Source organism: Amblyraja radiata, chromosome 29, assembly GCF_010909765.2.
Source record: "Amblyraja radiata isolate CabotCenter1 chromosome 29, sAmbRad1.1.pri, whole genome shotgun sequence".
Classification (NCBI taxonomy): Eukaryota; Metazoa; Chordata; class Chondrichthyes; order Rajiformes; family Rajidae; genus Amblyraja; species Amblyraja radiata.
In genome coordinates this window covers 25,048,020-25,066,760 of record NC_045984.1, presented here as the reverse complement: position 1 = coordinate 25,066,760, position 18,741 = coordinate 25,048,020, and the positions used below count along the sequence as shown (strand labels likewise).

At 45.8% G+C, this 18,741-nt stretch overlaps 1 protein-coding gene across 5 annotated transcripts in view; it reads left to right on the top strand.

Annotated features, from left to right (window-relative positions):
* The window catches only part of celf5 (CUGBP Elav-like family member 5), a 429,104-nt gene extending 413,442 nt beyond the window's left edge, over positions 1 to 15,662 (top strand). For all 5 annotated transcript variants that reach the window (XM_033046941.1, XM_033046938.1, XM_033046940.1 and 2 more), the window contains 7 exons: positions 6,751 to 6,898; positions 7,573 to 7,722; positions 8,915 to 8,977; positions 9,534 to 9,611; positions 11,059 to 11,202; positions 14,085 to 14,250; positions 14,917 to 15,662. In XM_033046941.1, the coding sequence (XP_032902832.1) occupies positions 6,751 to 6,898; positions 7,573 to 7,722; positions 8,915 to 8,977; positions 9,534 to 9,611; positions 11,059 to 11,202; positions 14,085 to 14,212 (711 nt within the window). In that variant the 3' untranslated portion in view covers positions 14,213 to 14,250; positions 14,917 to 15,662. The remainder of the gene's footprint in view (positions 1 to 6,750; positions 6,899 to 7,572; positions 7,723 to 8,914; positions 8,978 to 9,533; positions 9,612 to 11,058; positions 11,203 to 14,084; positions 14,251 to 14,916) is intronic.
* The last annotated feature ends 3,079 nt before the right edge of the window (positions 15,663 to 18,741 follow it).

The following is an 18,741-nucleotide window of genomic DNA, read 5'->3' as shown; positions in this document are numbered from 1 at the left end:
TATCCTGTATCTGCCTTCTCTCCATAACCCCTGATCCCTTTAGCCACAAGGGCCACATCTAACTCCCTCTTAAATATAGCCAATGAACTGGCCTCAACTACCTTCTGTGGCAGAGAATTCCACAGATTCACCACTCTCTGTGTGAAAAATGTTTTCCTCATCTCGGTCCCAAAAGATTTCCCCCTTATCCTTAAATTGTGACCCCTTGTTCTGGAGGAGGGTGAGCTGTATTGTCCAAGATGCTCCGCAGTTTGAGGAACATCCTCCCCTCCAAGACCACCTCCCATGAATACAAGACTTGGGGTCTTGGGCAGAGTATGCCCAATTATGGGTATTATGACCAGGCCAATTATGCGTAACATGAGGGGAAAATGTTTCATTCACTAGCAAAGCCGCAGGGAAGTTGCATTTAAGTGGGCATCCAGCCCGTGGGATTCATGCTGATGTGAATACAAAACAGTGGCATTTAATGTGTTTTCCTACGTGGCAGAAATGGGGTGAGGGACATAGTTTGAGTGAAGAGAGCCATTAAGATCAAGGGATTTGAAAATGGAGAGGATAGTTAAGAAAAGACCTTTTACCATTGTCAAAGAGCCATTAATCAGTCACACAGCACACTCCAGTTAGCAACTACCCAGCAATCCTTGACAAATACAGTGCTGTGTATAAAGGGGAGGAAGATATCTTGAAAGCATTGCAAAACAAAATCCTTCGTACAAAGCAGAACAGGCTCAACCTACCGACAAAGCCAAACGGTGAGATAGTGTTCCTGCTGGAGTCTGGGCAAAGTCGCCCATTCTTAACATTGGCTGCATACCGCCAATGCTATTGCCATCTGCCAACCATCTGTGCAGGAGTTGCATTGGTGCTATTTATGTGTGGTGTGAGCAGATGCATGTAGGCCGCCATGGGCAGGCGCATTATTCACGCCGTGCACTTGCAGCAATGCCAGCATGTGTCGCCGGGGGATTCGAAATTGGGTCTAATTTGAACCTAGGGTATTTCAAACTCGAAGGCTTTCACTAGAGGCAGTAACTCAAACTGAAACCCCCTGATCTCAGGAGCGGATTTCTCAAATTAAACTTGCAGGAAGACAAATGCAGATTCGGGTTTCCACCGAAGATAGCCACAAGATGCTGGAGTATCTCAGCGGGACAAGCTGCATCTCTGGAGAGAAGGAATGGGTGACTGTTTCGGGTCGAGTCCCTTGTCCAGACTGGAAGGGACTGGGTGGGTCAGTCTGAACGGCCCACCGAGTCCACGCCGACCAGCGATCCACAAACACTAGCATTATCCGAAACACTAGCGACAATTTACAATTTTTACCGAAGCCAAAGAACTTACAAGCCTGCACGTCTTTAGAGTTTGGGAGGAAACCGGAGCACCCAGTGAAAACCCACGCAGGTCACGGAGGGAACGTACAAACTCTGTACAGACAGTACCCGTAGTCAGGATTCATCCCTTCTTCAGGGATGCTGCCTGACCCACTGGATTACTCCTGCACCTTGGGTCTTACTTTTTGAGAGAGCTGCTGTGGACAAATGGGCTGCCACATTCCCTTCAGTGCTGTTGACACAAGTGCATTCAAAGGCTGTTACATGTTTAGGACCTTTCTAAATGGGTAATCAAGTCTTGATCCAGCTATTTTTTGAAATCTGAAATCACTCCACTATTTTTACCAAATAATGGGAAAACATATTTGAACAAAAGTACGTCGGTAAGATCCATAGTGGAAAAATGTTGCAAAGAGCAAAAAAAAAGTATGTTTGGTGGTGAGGAAGTGTTTTTTTTAATGTGTGTTACTTTAACCTTGGAGTTTTGGATAAAGTAAATTCAGACAGCGTCATCTATCCTTTGTACCCAGTTGGTCAGTGACAAGTAAGAATGTAATTCGGGTTACAGGAGTGGTTTTGCTAATTGTTCCTGTGTGTGGATGAATATGTTAGCTCTTGAATCCGTCCAGCTGAATCCTTTTCCATTTTCAAGGCTCTTTGTGAAATATTCCTCTTCTTTCCCTACTTCAGAGTTGCTGGCTTTGAACCTCATTCAGAGAGTTTACGGCTTGCAGGGATAGGCAGGTTAGAAGTTGAGTTGATACCTCCCCGGATGTGTGGTCGAGAACCAGAGATTGAAGAGTCAAATTTAAGAGGGATCAGCCATTCATGACTAGAATGTCAAGAAATGTCTTCACCCAGAGAGTAGTGAATCAGAGAGTTGTAGAGTCATACAGCAGGGAAACAGGCCCTTCGGCCCAACTCGCCAATTCTGACCAAAATGCACCATCTATGCTAATCCCATTTGCCCGCATTTGGCCCATATCTGTCTAAACCTTTTCTATCCATGTATCTTCTCAGGAGTCTTTTAAAGTCTCAGAAGGCAGTGGAGGCCAATTCTCTGGATGCTTTCAAGAGAGAGTTAGATAGAGCTCTGAAAGATAGCGGAGCCAGGTGATATGGTGATAAGGCAGGAAAGGGGTACTGATTGTGAATGATCAGCCATGATTACATTAAATCAAGTCCTAGCCTGCCCAACCTCTCTCTATAGCTCAGTCCTTCGAGTCCTGGCAAGATCCTTGTAAATCTTCTCTGAGCTTTTTCCAACATTGACGTCTATGGAATTCTCTCCTTAATAAGCTTGAAGGCTCAGTGGGAGAGGATATTTATGTCAGTGACCATTAGGTCATTAGATATTAAGAGAATCAAGAGATATAGGTTGGTATGGGAATGTGGAGCTGAGGTATAGGATTAATTGTGATCTTTTTGAATGACAATGCATAGTTAAGGGTGTTCTGTTCCTTTGTCTTACGCATGCCTCCGGATTCAGGGACAGTTTCTTCCCAGCTGTTATCAGACATCTGAACTGTCCTGTCACCAGCTAGAGTCCTGTCCTGACCTATTATCATTTACCTCATTGGAGACCTTCGAACTATTTTTAATTGGACTTCACTGGAGTTTATCTTGCAATAAATGTTATACCCTTTATCCTGCACCTGTACACTGTGGAAGGCTTGCTTATTTAGTTTAGTTCAGTTTAGTTTAAAGATACAGTGCTTTAAAGAAACAGGCACTTCAGTCCAACGAGTCGCACCGACTAGCGATTCCCGCACATTAACACTATCCTATGCACACTAGGGACAATTTTACATTTACACATTTATACCAAGCCAATTAACCTACAAACCTGTACGTCTCTGGAGTGTGGGAGGAAATTGAAGATCTCGGCGAAAACCCACGCAGGTCACGGGGAGAACGTACAAACTCCGTACAGACAAGCTCCCATAGTCAGGATCGAACCCGGGCCTCTGGCATGGTGAGGCAGTAGCTCTACCACTGCACCACCATGCCGCATTCATTGCATATGCCTGTATTAATGTATAGTCTTTTTGGTGACAGGATAGCACGCAACAAAAATCTTTATACACCATATACTATACATGTGATAATATTAAAACTAAACTAAACTAATGGACTTCTGCTCTGACCGATGTGTGAGGCCAGACCTGAAACAGTCTAGTCGGCTGTGATCCGTTGATTGAAATGGCTGAATAAGCCACGCGCAAATCGGAGTGGGCAGTAAACCACAAACTCGCTGTGAATATCTGTAGGTTGTAAGGGAGAAAAAGAAAGTACACCTGATTAACTAAGGAACTTTCTCATGGGAGTGTATTGGCTTTTGCAAATGTCACAGAGCAATAATTTTCAGAGCATGCATCAGCAGGAACAAGAGTGATGATTTCTGTCTAATGACAACTTGCGCTTCACATAGGTGAGGCGCACTCTATCATTTGACTCAAAGTTAATGACCGTATAACGTAAATCACAAAGATAGTAATAAATCAGCCAATGAGCCAGTTCAGGAGCCCATAGGCAATGTGATGCCTGTCAAATACATTTACATCTCACCAGATTCAAAAAGCATGCAAAATCCAAAACAAAGCAGAAAACACTGGAAGCACTCCATAATTTAGTCCACATCTGCGGAAAGCAAAACCAAGAAATTTAGTTAACGTTTCAGGTCAAAGACCCTTCGTAATACCTTCCTCTGCCTAATGTCGTTGATTTGAAAAATGAATTCTGTTTCTCTTTCCGCATGCAATGGAAGGCTGCACTGCATTTGGAGCATTGCGTGTAGAACTGGCAGCCGCATTATAGGAAGGATGTGTAGGATTTGTAAAGGGTGCAGATTGATGCCTGGATTAGTGGGTTTAGGTGCAGGCAGAGGTTGGGCACTCTTGAATTGAATTGATGCATGCTCTGAAAATTATTGCTCTGTGACATTTGCAAAAGCCAATACACTCACAAGTCAATTCAGGAAATTCAATTCAATTCAATTCAATTGTTTGCTCTGGAAGGTCGTGTGGAGACCCGATAGAAGTATATAAAATTACGAGAAGTATACGTAGCATAGACAGTCAGAACTTTTCTCCCAGGATGGAGAAATCAAGTACTAGAGGGCATAGCTTTAGGGTGGGAGAGATGAGATTTCCAGGAAGGTAGACACAAAATGTTGGAGCAAGTCAGCCAGTAAGGCTGACCTGAAGAAGGGTCCCGACCCGAAACGTCACCTATTCCTTTTCTCCAGCGATGCCGCCTGACCCGCTGAGTTACTCCAGATTTTTGTGCCTGTCTACGGTTTAAACCAGCATCCTCCCTACACAAAGTTTAAAGGAGAGGTGAGGGGCAAGTCTTTTACACAGAGGGTGGTGAGTGCCTGGGACTTGCTGCTGTGGGTAGTGGTGGAGGCAGAACATTTCCCAATTCTTCATCTGTTTTTTGACCTCCCCCTATGCAAAAATACTCAGTCACATAACTACTGCTTTTGCACTTGCCAAATTCAACACAGTCTGGTTAAGGGATGTCAAAAGAGTATTGTTGTAAGACTTTAAGAAGGAACTGCAGATGCTGGAAAATCGAAGGTAGACAAAATTGCTGGAGAAACTCAGCGGGTGCAGCAGCATCTATGGAGCGAAGGAAATAGGCAATGTTTCGGGCCGAAACGTTGCCTATTTCCTTCGCTCCATAGATGCTGCTGCACCCGCTGAGTTTCTCCAGCAATTTTGTCTACCATTGTTGTAAGACTAATGGGAAGCAGTGCAGGACAAGTGGTGGGATTAAATTATGGACTAATTTGCACCACAATTGGAGCAGTTTCCTTTGGTAAGATTCTGCATGTGGCTGCTTTGGTTTCAGGTTTTTTTTAAAGTCATTTTTTAGTTTTTGAGATACAGCATGGAAACAGGCCCTGCGGCCCACCGAGTCCACACCAATCAATGATCACCCATACACTAGTTCTATCCTACACACTAGGGGCAATTTACAGAAGCCAATTAATGGACAAGCATGCACGTCTTTGAATGTGGGAGGAAACTGGTGCACTCGCAGACAACCCACGCGGTCACAGGGAGAACGTGCAAACACCGTATAAACAGCACCCATAGTCACGATCGAACCCGGGTTTCTGGCGCTGTAAGGCAGCAACTCTACCGCTGCGCCACTGTGCAGTGCGCTGTGCACCGCTTTCAATGAAAGGTCAGCATGGAGGAGGTGACGCTTAGGTAGGAACTGCAGATGCTGGTTTACCTCAAAGATAGACACAGACTGATGGAATACCTTAGTGGGACCGGCAGCATCTCAGGAGAGAAGGAATGGATGACGTTTTGGGTCGAGAACCTTCTTCAGACTGAGGGTCCAGGGAGTGTGAGTCTAGAGATATGGAAGGGTAAGGTGTGAAAATGACAGATCAAAGCAGACAATGTTATGATAAGGAAATACAGGATGGTTTATTGTTATAGTAATAATAATAATAATAATAATTTATATATATATTATTAATATAACAACAACAACAATAATAATAATAATAATAATAATAATAATAATAATAATATTATTATTATTATAATAATAATAATAATAATAATAATAATAATAATAATAATAATAATAATAATAATAATAATAAGGGCTGCATGGTGGCACAGCAGTAGAGTTGCTGCCTTACAGCACCAGAGACCTGGGTTCGATCCTGACTTCGGGTGCTTGTCTGTACGGAGTTTCTATGTTCTTACCGTGACTTGTGTGGGTTTTCTCCGAGATCTTTAGTTTCCTCCCACACGCCAAAGATGTACAGGTCTGTAAGTTAATTGGCTTGGTATAAATGTAAATTGTTTCTAGTGTGTGAAGGGACGTGTTGGTGTGCGGGGATCGCTGGTTGGTGCAGACTCGGTGGTCCGAAGGGCCTGTTTCCACACAGTCTCTAAACTAAACTAAACTAAAACTATAGTAATAATATTAATAAATGTTATTATTATTATTATTATTATTATTGTTATTATCGTTGTTGTTATATTAATAATATATAATAACTATATTAATAGTATATTAAATAATATATTATTATATTATATTATATTATGTTATATTATATTATATTATATTATATTATAAATAATAAAAGTAATTATTGTTACCTTAATAATAATAATAATAATATTAGAAGGTAATGAAGCAATGACAGGTAATAGAGGGAGAACGATAGGGAAGATAAGAGATGGAGTGAAAGTGGGAAAAAGGGGAATGAGAAAAAGGACAAACCCAAAAAATGGAATTAAAAACAAGAATGAAGGTAACAATAGTTACTATTATTATTTATAATATAACATCATTTAATGTTATATTATGTTATAGTATATATTTTATTATATTATTAATAAATACGTATATAATGTGCGTGCACCATCTGCTTCCACAGCTGATGCAGCAACAAGCAGCGATCATGGCAGCCACCACACATACCGGGTACCTAAACCCCACCGCTGCTTTCCCCACGGCACAGATGCACCACATGGCAGCCATCAACCTGAACGGGCTGGCAGCAGCCCCCCTCACGCCAACATCAGGTGAGACCTCACCTTCCTTCCTCGCAATCCATCAGTTCAGTTTGCTGTCACGTGTTGACACAGAAAGCTGAAGTAACTCTGCGGGACAGGCAGCATCTCTGGAGGGAAGGAATGGGTAACGTTTCGGGTCGAGACCCTTCTTCAGACACTTCAGGGTGAACACATCTGACCTTAGGCGATGGTAGGTCCATCTGCTCCAATCCTTGCGATGGGGATGTACCTACAACTATGGCAGCTGTACTTGGATACCAAGCCAATGGTGAGACACATCGGTCATACTGAGGGCGGGGAACTGGAGAGGGGCATTGTTGCTCAGGACTTTGCTGCACTTGTCCTCGCCTGTTCTGTCATCGTGGAGTTTGGGAATGAAAGACGGGACAAAAAAGCTGCCAGCAAAACCAGGAGGAAAAACGGCACGGGACAATTATAAAGGAGTTGTGCGTTCTTTTCCCATTTTGTTTGAACATATTTTGTCTTTTTGGTTAAAGACGAGGCGCGGGGCTGCGGGAAGCAAGGATGCTTGACCGGGCAAAGTGGTTGGGGGATGGGAAGATAATGTGCCCGATTTTTCAGGAGTGTGTCCAGTCGGGTTAAGAGTTGGAAGGTACTGGTGAAGCACACCTTCGAAAGGTAAATAAATCCTTGAGAGATGTCACGCTTTTTATGTCTTTCAGGGTTGTCCTCTCCTCCGGGAATCGCAGCTCCCACCGTTCCCAGCATTGTGTCTCCGATCGGGGTGAACGGCTACACCGGGCTCTCTGCCCAGCACAACGGGCACCCTGCCGTCGAGGCTGTCTACACCAATGGAATTCACCCATACCCAGGTACGTGCCATCCACACCAGGCCATCACTGCCAACCCGAGTCTGCGACCACATTTGTGCAGTAATGTAGATTCAAGATTCAAGATTCAAGTGGGTTTATTGTCATGTGTCCCTGACAGGGCAATGAAATTCTTGCTTTGCTTCAGCACAACAGAACATAGTAGGCATTAACTGCATGTAGCTTCCATGCATGGTATCATGTGACACAAATGCATCGAGCAGCTATGTGGCATAGCTTAAAATGAATATCAGATACGTCAATCAAAAATGTGTAGGAAGGAACTGCAGATGTTGGTTTAAACCAAAGATTTAGACACAAAAGCCTGGAGTAACTCAGCGGGACAGGCAGCATCTCTGGAGAGAAGGAATGGGTGACGTTTCGGGTCGAGACCCTTCTTCAGGCACCATGTGTCTATGTGCAAGATTCTCATTAAATCAGGCTTTGTCTAAACACTATTGTTGGCAGATAAATCAAAGGGACCATCAGAATTGTACACTAACTTTTTTTTCTTTCTATTTCCTCCATTTTTCTTCCCTTCTTCTTTCATTTACATTGACCCTCCAATCCCTTCCCTTGCTTTCCCTCTCTTTGCATGTGTGTGACATTTATCACTTTACCGGTGATTCTTGCCTTTTATCAAATTTCTCCTGTTCAAAAATCTTTGCTTGTCGTGGTTTGTTTTTTTGCTTCTTGTGTGGATTATTTTCATTCTCTCTCCATTTTGTGTCCTTCATTCTTGATTTTAATTCCATTTTTTGGGTTTGTCCTTTTTCTCATTTCCCTTTTTCCCACTTTCACTCCATCTCTTATCTCCCCTATCGTTCTCCCTCTAACACCGGCCTTTGCTTCATTATTTCTTACCTTTCGTTCATCCCTTTCACTTACACTTCCGTTATTGTTGCCCCTATTCTTCAATCGAACTTGCTGCCCTCCTTTCCATTGTCACCCTCTTCCATCTCGTCTCTCCCACCTTCTCTCCATCTCTTCGGTCACCTTTCCTGCTGCCCCACACTTTGTTCTCCATTGTTTTTGTCTCCCTATTGCTCCTGTCTCTCGCCTCCTGTAACTTGTGACATTTCATCCTCTCACCATCATTTCCGCTTGCCACCTCAACGTCTATCATCTTTCTCGCCTCTGCACCATATATCTCCATCTCGCCATCCCGTTGTCCTTCCTTCCCTTCTCAACTCAGCTCAAAGTCCTTCTGCAGCTGACGCCTTGCAGCAGGCTTTCACAGGGGTCCAGCAGTACACAGGTATTGTGCATATATTTGTTATAAATATATTTCTGTAAGCTCGCTCTGTGTTTGCAATACTATTTACTTGCAAGAGACGAAGAACCTTGAATGTACGAAAAGCTATTTTATTCAATGTGTGGGAGAGGGAGAGAGAGAGAGGGAGAGAGAGGGGGGGGGGGGGGGCCGAAGTGGGCAAAGTGGGCCGAAGGGCCTAATTCCAAGCAGTACAGCTCTGTGCACTTATTATAAAATACACTTACAATGAGATTAAGTGGAAGACAGTCACAACAGGACTGTATATTTACATGGGGGTTACATTGGAAGAATACAATTGGGTCCATGTGGAGGAGGGAACTGCAGATACAACACGATACATTAGAAGTTTATTTATCCCAGGCGGGAAATTGATCAGCCAACAGTCATAAAAACGCAACGTTTTGGAAGCTCTCCATTTTGTGTCTTTTTCCTAACATGTACACGGTTATGTGATGTCCCTCGGGGATGAGCATGAATGGGTGAATCTCAATTCATCGGCCTAATTTACTGTTTGATTCTCTTGTGATTTTATGCGTAGCCATGTACCCAACAGCGATCGCCCAGATCAGTCAAGCATTTCCTCAGCCACCGCCTGTCGTAACACAACAAAGAGAAGGTGAGTTCAACCTACAACTCTCCGTGGTAACAATGCCCTCTCTGGTCCTGGACCTCCTCAGCGTCTCTGAAATGTGCAAACTCTAACCCCACGCTGAAACCCCACTGCGCTCCGCCTTTGAAGCCCATCTAAGTGCAGGAAGGAACTGCAGACGCTGGTTAAAACCGAAGATAGACACAAAGTGCTGGAGCAATACAGCGGGGACAGGCAGCAACTCTGGGGAGAAGGAATTGGTGACGTTTCGACTCGAGACCCTTCTTCACACTGTCATAGACTGAAGAAGGGTGTTGACCCGAAACGTCACCCATTCCTTCTGTTCAGAGATACTGAGTTACTCCAGCTTGTTATGCCTACTTATCATAGGTGCCAGGAGCAGTATTAAGCCATTCGGCCAATCAAATCTACTCCGCCATTCAATCATGGCTGATCTACCTCTCCCTCCCAACCCCATTCTCCTGCCTTCTCCCCATAACCCCTGACACCCGTACTAATCAAGAATCTTTCCATCTCTGCCATAGATAGATTCAGTGGCTGAAGTCCTTTACTCCTATGTCAACACTCCTATTGGAGCTGAAGCTTCCATTTTCTACTCCATCGCCACCACTGAAGTCCCTCCATCTAATCCATAATTTGCCCTTTGAAGCCAGCAAGCTTGTGACTGATACTTGATGCACCTTCTAACATTTGCTTCAATGCTCTTTTCACTTGTGCTGATCATTCTCCTGGGTAAAAGTCATGTATGTGTTGGGTCATTTGCCGACACGACCTAATACGCTTTGAAATGTCATTGACATCCTGCCCCGAACTATTCCTCCCTCGGTTGCTAAGTTTGAATTCCTTTGAGATATGTTTACAGTGCGTGGCATTTACCCTGCAAACAGCCTTGTCCTCCACCTTCACCTTGGTTGTCCTCCACCCACCAAAGTTGTCGATACTCATCCTTGCTGATCTCTCTTTTCTTTTGCTTTTTAGAGTCATTGAGTGAAAACAGGCCCTTCGGCCCAACTAGCCCACACTGACCCACATGTCCCAGCTACACCAGTCCCACCTGCCTGCCTTTGGTCCATATCCCTCCAAACCTGTCCTATCCATGTACCTGTCTAACTGTTTCTTAAACGTTGGGATAGTCCCTGCCTCAACGACCTCCTCCGTCAGCTTGTTCCATACACCCCCCACCCCCCCCCCCCCCCCCCCCCCCCCCCAACCGCCCTTTGTGTGAAAAAGTTACCCCTCAGATTCCTATTAAATCTTTTCACCTTCACCTTAAACCTACTGTATGTCCTCTGGTCCTCGATTCACCTACTCTGGGCAAGAGACTGTGCATCTACCCGATCTATTCCTCTCATGATTTTATACACCCCTCTATAAGATCAATCCTCATCCTTCTGCGCTCCAAGGAATAGAGTCGCAGCCTACTCAACCTTGTTTAATTATCTTTCACATCCAGGACCGGAAGGCTGCAACCTTTTCATTTACCACCTCCCACAGGAGTTTGGAGACAGTGAGCTCATGCAGATGTTTCTGCCGTTCGGGTCCGTGATCTCGTCGAAGGTTTTCATGGACCGTGCCACTAATCAGAGCAAATGCTTTGGTGAGTTTGATCAGTATGGGTGTCAGGGATTATGGGGAGAAGGCAGGAATGTGGGTGTAAGAGGGAATGATAGACCAGCCATGATTGTGAATGGCGGAATAGACTTGAATGGGCTGAATGGCCGAATTCTGCTCCTATCACTTATGAACATAGGGACATTGGAGTGTGTTGCTGATGAGTGCAAAGCATCAGCCTGCTGCGGTTTGAGTGTGCCTTTAAAGGGACCTTTTAGGGGCAAATGTGTAAAGCATGGAAGGTGGGCACATCCAAGGTGATTTTGCCTTGGAAAGGGCCAGTTTCATGAGTTAATGTAATGGGCAGCACGGTGGCACAGCAGCGCCAGAGACCCGGGTTCAATCCTGTCTACATGTGCTGCCTGCACAGAGTTTGTACGTTCTCCCTGTGACCGTGTAGGTTTTCTCCGGGTGCTCTGCTTTCCTCCCACTCTCAAAATATGTGCGGGTTTGTAGGTTAATTGGCTTCTGTAAATTGATCCTAGGGTGTTGTAGGGTTTGAACTAGTGTACGGGGTGACCGTTGGTTGGCATGGACAGGGTGGGCCGAAGGGCCTGTCTGTAACTGTAAATTGTAGGGTCAAAGTAAAGAGTGAGATTGGGAAAAGTCTTCAAATGCAGAGCGGAGGTTAGGCGAGGGCCTGCGATCTGGAACAATTGTTGGGCAAGGTGCAATAGATCATGGAACAAAAATACCTGGAAGCCCTAATGGTTTCCCCTACTCCACTCCGTCGTTTGTGCAGCTGGAGGCTGGTTAGCACGCAACAAAAGCTATTCTCTGTATCTCGGTACATGTGACAATAAACTAAACTGAGATGGAATCGAAGGGGGGATTGTATGAGCAAAGATGTCTAGATGCTAAAACCTCCAGGAATATATCTGACTGGAGTTAACAGACTTGCACAAACTGCTTGAGTTATCAACCAGACATAACACGCTTTCGCAATGGGATAATGCACTGGGGCGGCACGGTGGCGCAGCGGTAGAGTTGCTGCCTCACAGCGGCAGAGACCCGGGTTCAATAGACAATAGACGATTCGATCCTAACTACGGGTGCTGTCTGTACAGAATTTGTACGTTCTCCCCGTGACCGCGTGGGTATTCTCCAAGATCTTCGGTTTCCTCCCACACCTCAAAGGCGCACAGGTTTGTCGGTTCATTGGCTTGGGCTTGTACACTTGGTATGATTGTAAATTGTCCCCAGTGTGTGTGGGATAGTGTTAATGTGCGGTGATCACTGGTCGGCACGGACTCGTTGGGCCGAAGGGCCTGTTTCCATGCTGTATGCCTTCAATCAATAGATGAGGAATTAGATTTGAGGGCCAGGATCAGCCATGTTTTTATGGCAGAGTCGGCTCAAGGGTTCTCGTGATCTCCCGCTGCTGTTTACTGTTGTTTCAAAATAAAAAAATAATGATATGATTCATCTCAGATCCCTGAGTAATTTATTTTACTTGGTGCCACAGAGTACAGTTGTGGAAATGATCCCAACTTGGTTCCCATCGCGTTGCCTCCACTGCCTCTCCCACCCGAACCATGCCACTCCTCCTTGGCTCAGCCCAACAGTGATGTGCTCCACAGTGGACTCCAGCGCCACCAAGTGGCCCAGAGAGAAACAGGGCTCAGAGGGTTTCTCTGATGAATTGACCCGAACATCTACCAGGCAGAACTCTGCATTCGTACCTAGTCTCCTCCTCACCCCCCCCCCCCCCCCCCCCCCCCCTTCCAAACGCACTCCCCTAATCAGCAGAAGGAACCCCTGATCTGCTGCTTCTCATTTTGTCTCCTCGGCTGATGGGAAGCAGGTTGGTGTTTATCTATGATGTCCACAACACCCATCGGGAAATGCCTGAAAGTCCCCGCTGCCTTCATTCTGCAAGGGTTGGGTGGGGCGCGGTGGAGAGAGCAACCAAGTCCTTTGGCCTGGAAAGAGTGGATGTGGAGATAATGTTTCCACTAGTGGGACAGTCTAGGACCAGAGGCCATAGCTTCGGAATTATTGGACATACCTTTATTAAGGAGATGAGGAGGAATTTCCTTAGCCAGAGGATGGTGGACCTGTGGAATTCATTGCCATGGATGGCTGTGAAGACCAAGTCAATGGATAGTCTTAAAGTGAAGATTCGCAGATTCTTGATCAGTATGGGTGTCAGGGGTTATGGGGAGAAGGCAGAAGAATGGGGTTGAGAGGGAAAGTTTGATGAGCCATGATTGAATGGCGTAGTAGACTTGATGGGCTGAAAGGTCTAATTCTGTTCCTAGAACTTATGATCTTTCAGGAACAGAAATGGCTGCGAGCGGGAGCGGGGGTGGGCGGTTTGTTTTGCGACATGGCCTCTTGCACAGGTTGGTAACTTTGTTTAGGAAAGAACTGCAGATGCTGGTTTAAATCGAAGGCAGACACAAAACGCTGGAGTAACTCAGCAGGACAGGCTGGAGAGAAGGAATGGGTAACATTTGGGGGACAAGACCCTTCTTCAGACTGATGTTAGTGGAGTGGGCGGGTCAGAGATAGAATGTAGTCGGAGACAGTAAGATGGAGGGGATGGAGAGAGAGGGAAAGCAAGGGCTATTTGAAGTTAGAGAAGTCAATGTTTATACCGCTCGGGTGTAAGCTACTCAAGTGAAATATGAGGTGCTGTTCCTCCAATTTGCTCTGGGCCTCACTCTGACAATGGAGGAGGCCCAGGCCCACAGAAAGGTCAGATTGGGAATGGGAGGGGGAGTTGAAGTGCTGAGCAACCGGGAGATCAGGTAGGTTAAGGCGGACTAAGTGGAGGTGTTCAGCGAAACGATTGCCAAGCCTGCGCTTGGTCTATACAGGAGTATAACTTGTTAACTTTGTTTCTCTTCTGCTTTGCTTTTGAAGGTTTTGTGAGTTTTGATAACCCCACGAGTGCCCAGGCTGCTATCCAGGCCATGAATGGTTTCCAGATTGGCATGAAGAGGTTAAAAGTCCAACTAAAGAGACCAAAGGATACCAGTCGCCCATACTGACCGGCTGTGATTCAGGGCATGAATTTCTGATTTTCTAGGTAAGCCCATCAGTTTTCAGTTTTTTGTAATCCCCCCACATTAACACTACCCTGCACACACTAGGGACAATTTTACAATTACAACCGAGCCAATTAACGTACAAACCTGCACGTCTTTGGACTGTGGGAGGAAGCCAGAGCGCCCGGAGAAAACCCACGCGGTCACAAGGAGAACTTACAAACTCCGTACAGATTGCACCCATAGTCAGGATCGAACCCGGGTTTTTGGTGCTGTAAGGCAGCAACTCTACCGCTGCGCCACCGTGCTGGAGCCTTAATTTAATAGACGGATATGTCTTCAGTTCCGTTTAGCAGTGGGGAGGTCAGAACAGATTGTTTTGCCCCTTCTCTCTGCTGGCTTTCATCCCCTTCTCCCTCCACCACATCAGTCTGAAGAAGGGTCCCAACCCAAAATGTCACCCATCCATGTTCTCCAGTGATGCTGCCTGACATGCTGAGTTACTCCAGCACTTAGTGTCTATCTTTGGTCCATTACCTATCCGCGCCCTCCACAGTTGCTGCCTGACCCGCTGAGTCACCCTGGCACTGTGTGCCTTTTATTTCTTCACCAGTTGCTTTGCGGCCTCGGGTCAGATATAGCAAAACCAGACATGCATCAAATCAGCAATAGTGATTGATCTACAATGCTTTCCTCCCCCCCACCAGGGCAGAGACGGAGAGGAATAAGAGCAAGTACCTCTTGAGACGGCTGTTTCTGAGATACCGAGGGCGGAGAGGGAGAGATAATGGGGACGCAAACTTCGAGGAAACATTTTAAGGAACCCTGAAAATGTGAAAATTCATCGCAGCTACTCTGGAAGGCTCAATCGATCTTACAAATAGCAACAACACACACATGGTGAAGATGTGATGTAATTCGACGTAGGGAAGGGCAGCTGTCTTAAAGGTTGCAGGGGAAGCTGCTATGGCGCAGTAGTTGTGTCATCAAGCACCCAGCCAGGTCTCCTAGGCGACGGTTGCCATGGCTGCGGGTTCTTGTGGTTGTGTGTGTGCGTGTGTGTGTGTGTGTGTGTGTGTGTGCGCGCGTGTGTGAGCGCGCGAGTGCATGAGCAGTGTGAGTATAAGTGTGCGTGCGACCCGTGTGAATCCACGTGATTGAAATGGTACCGTGGAACGTAATGAGACTTTAGCTCTTAGATATTCAGGGACCAAATGGACCAAACAGATTTTTTTTTTAATTTATTATCGGGGCCTGTATATGTGATATACAAATTCAGCTTTCCTTATCTTATCTTGAGAGTTGAAACCTGGGGGGGGGGGGGGGGGGGGGGGGGAGGGGGGGAGGGGAAATAAGAGCTAAACTGTTTTAAACGGAAAAAAAAAAATCAATGCTTCAGTGATCTTAGAATAGTATTATATACTTGGAAATTTAAACAAGGAGCAAAATATAGTGGAAAGTTTCCAGGGGTTAGTTTTAAGAAGAAAACAAAGGCTAAATTGTACCTTAACACCTCATGTCCTTCTTAGGAGATGTAATAGTACTGCATGCAAATGTGACCGAAAATATTATACATATAGATATTCTGCTCCTTATACTTCTGAAGAGGTTGCTTTCAAAGGGAGAGAACAAAATTGAAGCCTGTTTGCTTTTTCACAATGATGGTGGGCTTTTGTTTGACCATTTGAGGACTTTTTAATGCCGCATTGATTGAATGGAGTTGCCTCGTCTGACAGCTTTGTTCAACGACTAAGCCTGGGAGAATTTTATCCTGAAATCTGTGTTTTAAAGACAGGGAGCTGGGAGGGGGGGGGGGGGGGGGGGGGAGAGAGAAGTGAAAATAGTGTCAAAAAAAAAAAGCAGAACCCGTTGTAGTGTAGCTTTCCTTCAAATGACATTGTAAATAATCCCTGGAGTAACAGCACATTATTTCTGATAATTGGCGCGAGGGTCTTTGTATACCCTTGGGTGTTAAGATGTTTATATGTTACCAGACGGTGGAGGGCTATTTGGTCGGGGACATTGGCAAAGTGTCACCGATCTGCTTGCGTAAGATTCACCGCTGGCCAGATATTGAGTGCAGGCCCCCTCCCCAAGATCAGTTTCTGAGCCACGTTTAGCACGACGGAGGCTTCCTACCCTTGTTGGAGCTGAGAACATTCCTCTAACCCCCCCCCCCCCCCTCTACCACCACTGCCCATCACCACCACCACCGCCAACCATCTCCAATGTCTTCTATTATAGGTTTTTTGGTTCCTCTCTGCAAACCACTCCACCCCCCTCCCCCCTCCCCATTTCCCCCAACTCTGCCCCATCTCAGTCCCTAATCAGTTAATAGCACAAACCCTCACTTCATTTTAGACTAGTTTCACATTAAGAAAGTCTAGACAGATATACGTTATTTATACATCATACCTTTCACAAATCTGGTTTTCTCAAATTGCTTCTGTATTTTAATTCACTGACTTCTCTTCAATTTGATGCAGGGAATGTAGCAGCCAAATTGTTCAGAACTCCCTCAGAGAGAGCACTGAAATTGTTGGCAGAGGGGTTAATTTTGGCCGGAATGCCGGAACTGCCTTCCCATCTCCATCGGAGCGGTTCAGGAATATTGCACGCGCAGTCCAACGTCATCCCAAATGGAGCAGACCCAGCATTGCAGCACACTCAGTGCTACACTGGGCCTCCAAAGTGGCACTTGTGCCCTGAGCCCTTCTTCTTTTAAGGCAGGTGTAGCCCTCAAACCCACAGCCAATACCCCGTCTATCGCTGGTTTTACTATTCAGAGACAGTTCAGCTGCACACGTTGCCCTGAATGCTTTACAATCAAAGCCTACCTATCCACCGACACAGCAGTGCAGCGGTAGAGTTGCTGCCTTACAGCGCCAGAGACCCAGGTTCCATCCTGACCACGGGTGCTGTCTGTACGGAGTTTGTACCTTCTCCCTGTGACCGTGTGGGTTTTCTCCGGGGGCTCCGGTTTCCTCCCACACTCCAAAGACTTGCAGGTTTGCAGGTTAAGTGGCTTCTGTAAATTGTCCCTAGTGTGTAGGATAGATCTAGTTTAGGGGCGTTCGTAGCACGGCGCAGACTCGGGGGATGGGCCTGTTTCCACTCTGTGTCTCTAAACTAAGTTAGTACCGCAGCGGTTGATGAGTTGAAGGCGGGGCAAGGGTGTATGACTGCACTAAGTGGACAAGGTCGGTTTATTCCGAAAACAGTCTTTTTGAAGAAACAAAACTATAAGAGCTCCTCTCAGTAAAACGTGACAAATTCCCTCAAAGAATGCAGTGAGTGGAGGATAGTTACCGATAACTTCCAGTTAATAACATACAGTTAATGCTCGTTATTTACTGCAGTGCCGTTGCTATGCTTAATTCACAGAGAAATTACCCAATCATCTCCACTCCATTTGGCTGTAGAAATGTCATCTTTTGCTTTTACCTTCTTCTCTTTATGCATCCCTTTGTTAAATTTAATTCTCAGGATGTCGGCATCACTGGCGAGGATAGAATTTAATGCTAATCCTCAAAATCGCCTTTGAGAGGATGGTTTGAGAGGGATGACATCCTGAATTCCACCAGTAGTTGTGTTGAAGGTGTCCCCACCCATTGTGTTAGGAGTCGATCCAAGAAAGATCAGTAACTGAATATTGGGAAGATATGGCCTGCAACATAGTTTAAAAATTCCTATCCGTGTTTTAATTCTCCCAGGTCATCCCCCCCCCCCCCCTCACCCAAACCCTCCTCCAGTTCAAAACCCTCTGGAGTGCTTTGTATGCCTCACTCTTCTACACCCTCCCTCCATTGAAGGGTCCATGCCATAAGATTCCTATCCTAAATCCATCTGAAGAAGGGTCTCGACCCGAAACGTCACCCATTCCTTCATCCAGAGACGCTGCCTGTCCCGCTGAGTTGCTCACGCGTTTTGCGTCTATCTTCGGTTTCAGCCAGCACCAGCAGTTCCTTCCTGCACATCTCTCATTTGTATCCCTGTTAGCCCATCTCCCATGTGGGTTGATGCCGCACTTCTGCTCTGCTCCTGCGAGGCACCTTGGGATGTTTTTGTCCTGAATAAAGGTGCTACGCCAATGTAAGTTCTACCCTTCCCCTAAGAAAAGCGACAAGGACCACCTTACATCGGCGAACTAATCTGCGATATTTGTTTTGAGTTCGGGGTACGTTTGAGGAGAAGTGAGTCCAGAGCCAGGAGCGAGAATTGTCTATGAGTGCCTCACTTATACAGAGATAGTATTGAAAGGGTAAATTCCATCCTGCCTGTTATAAACACTCGCAGGTACATAAGGGACTGAGACGGGATGGGATGTATTACAACAAGGGCATCTGCAATGCTATGGTCTGCTCACTTGTTTTTATTTTTAGTATTACACCCCAAACTGAAACAACTGTTGGGTTCCCTGATGAGAACCACTTTCCTAAACGTGCAGAGGTCCCTCGCGCTCCTGTGACCCAGACCGACCATTCTGTAAATAAAGTAGAAATGCTCTTAGCCTGCATGATGGATGAGTTGCA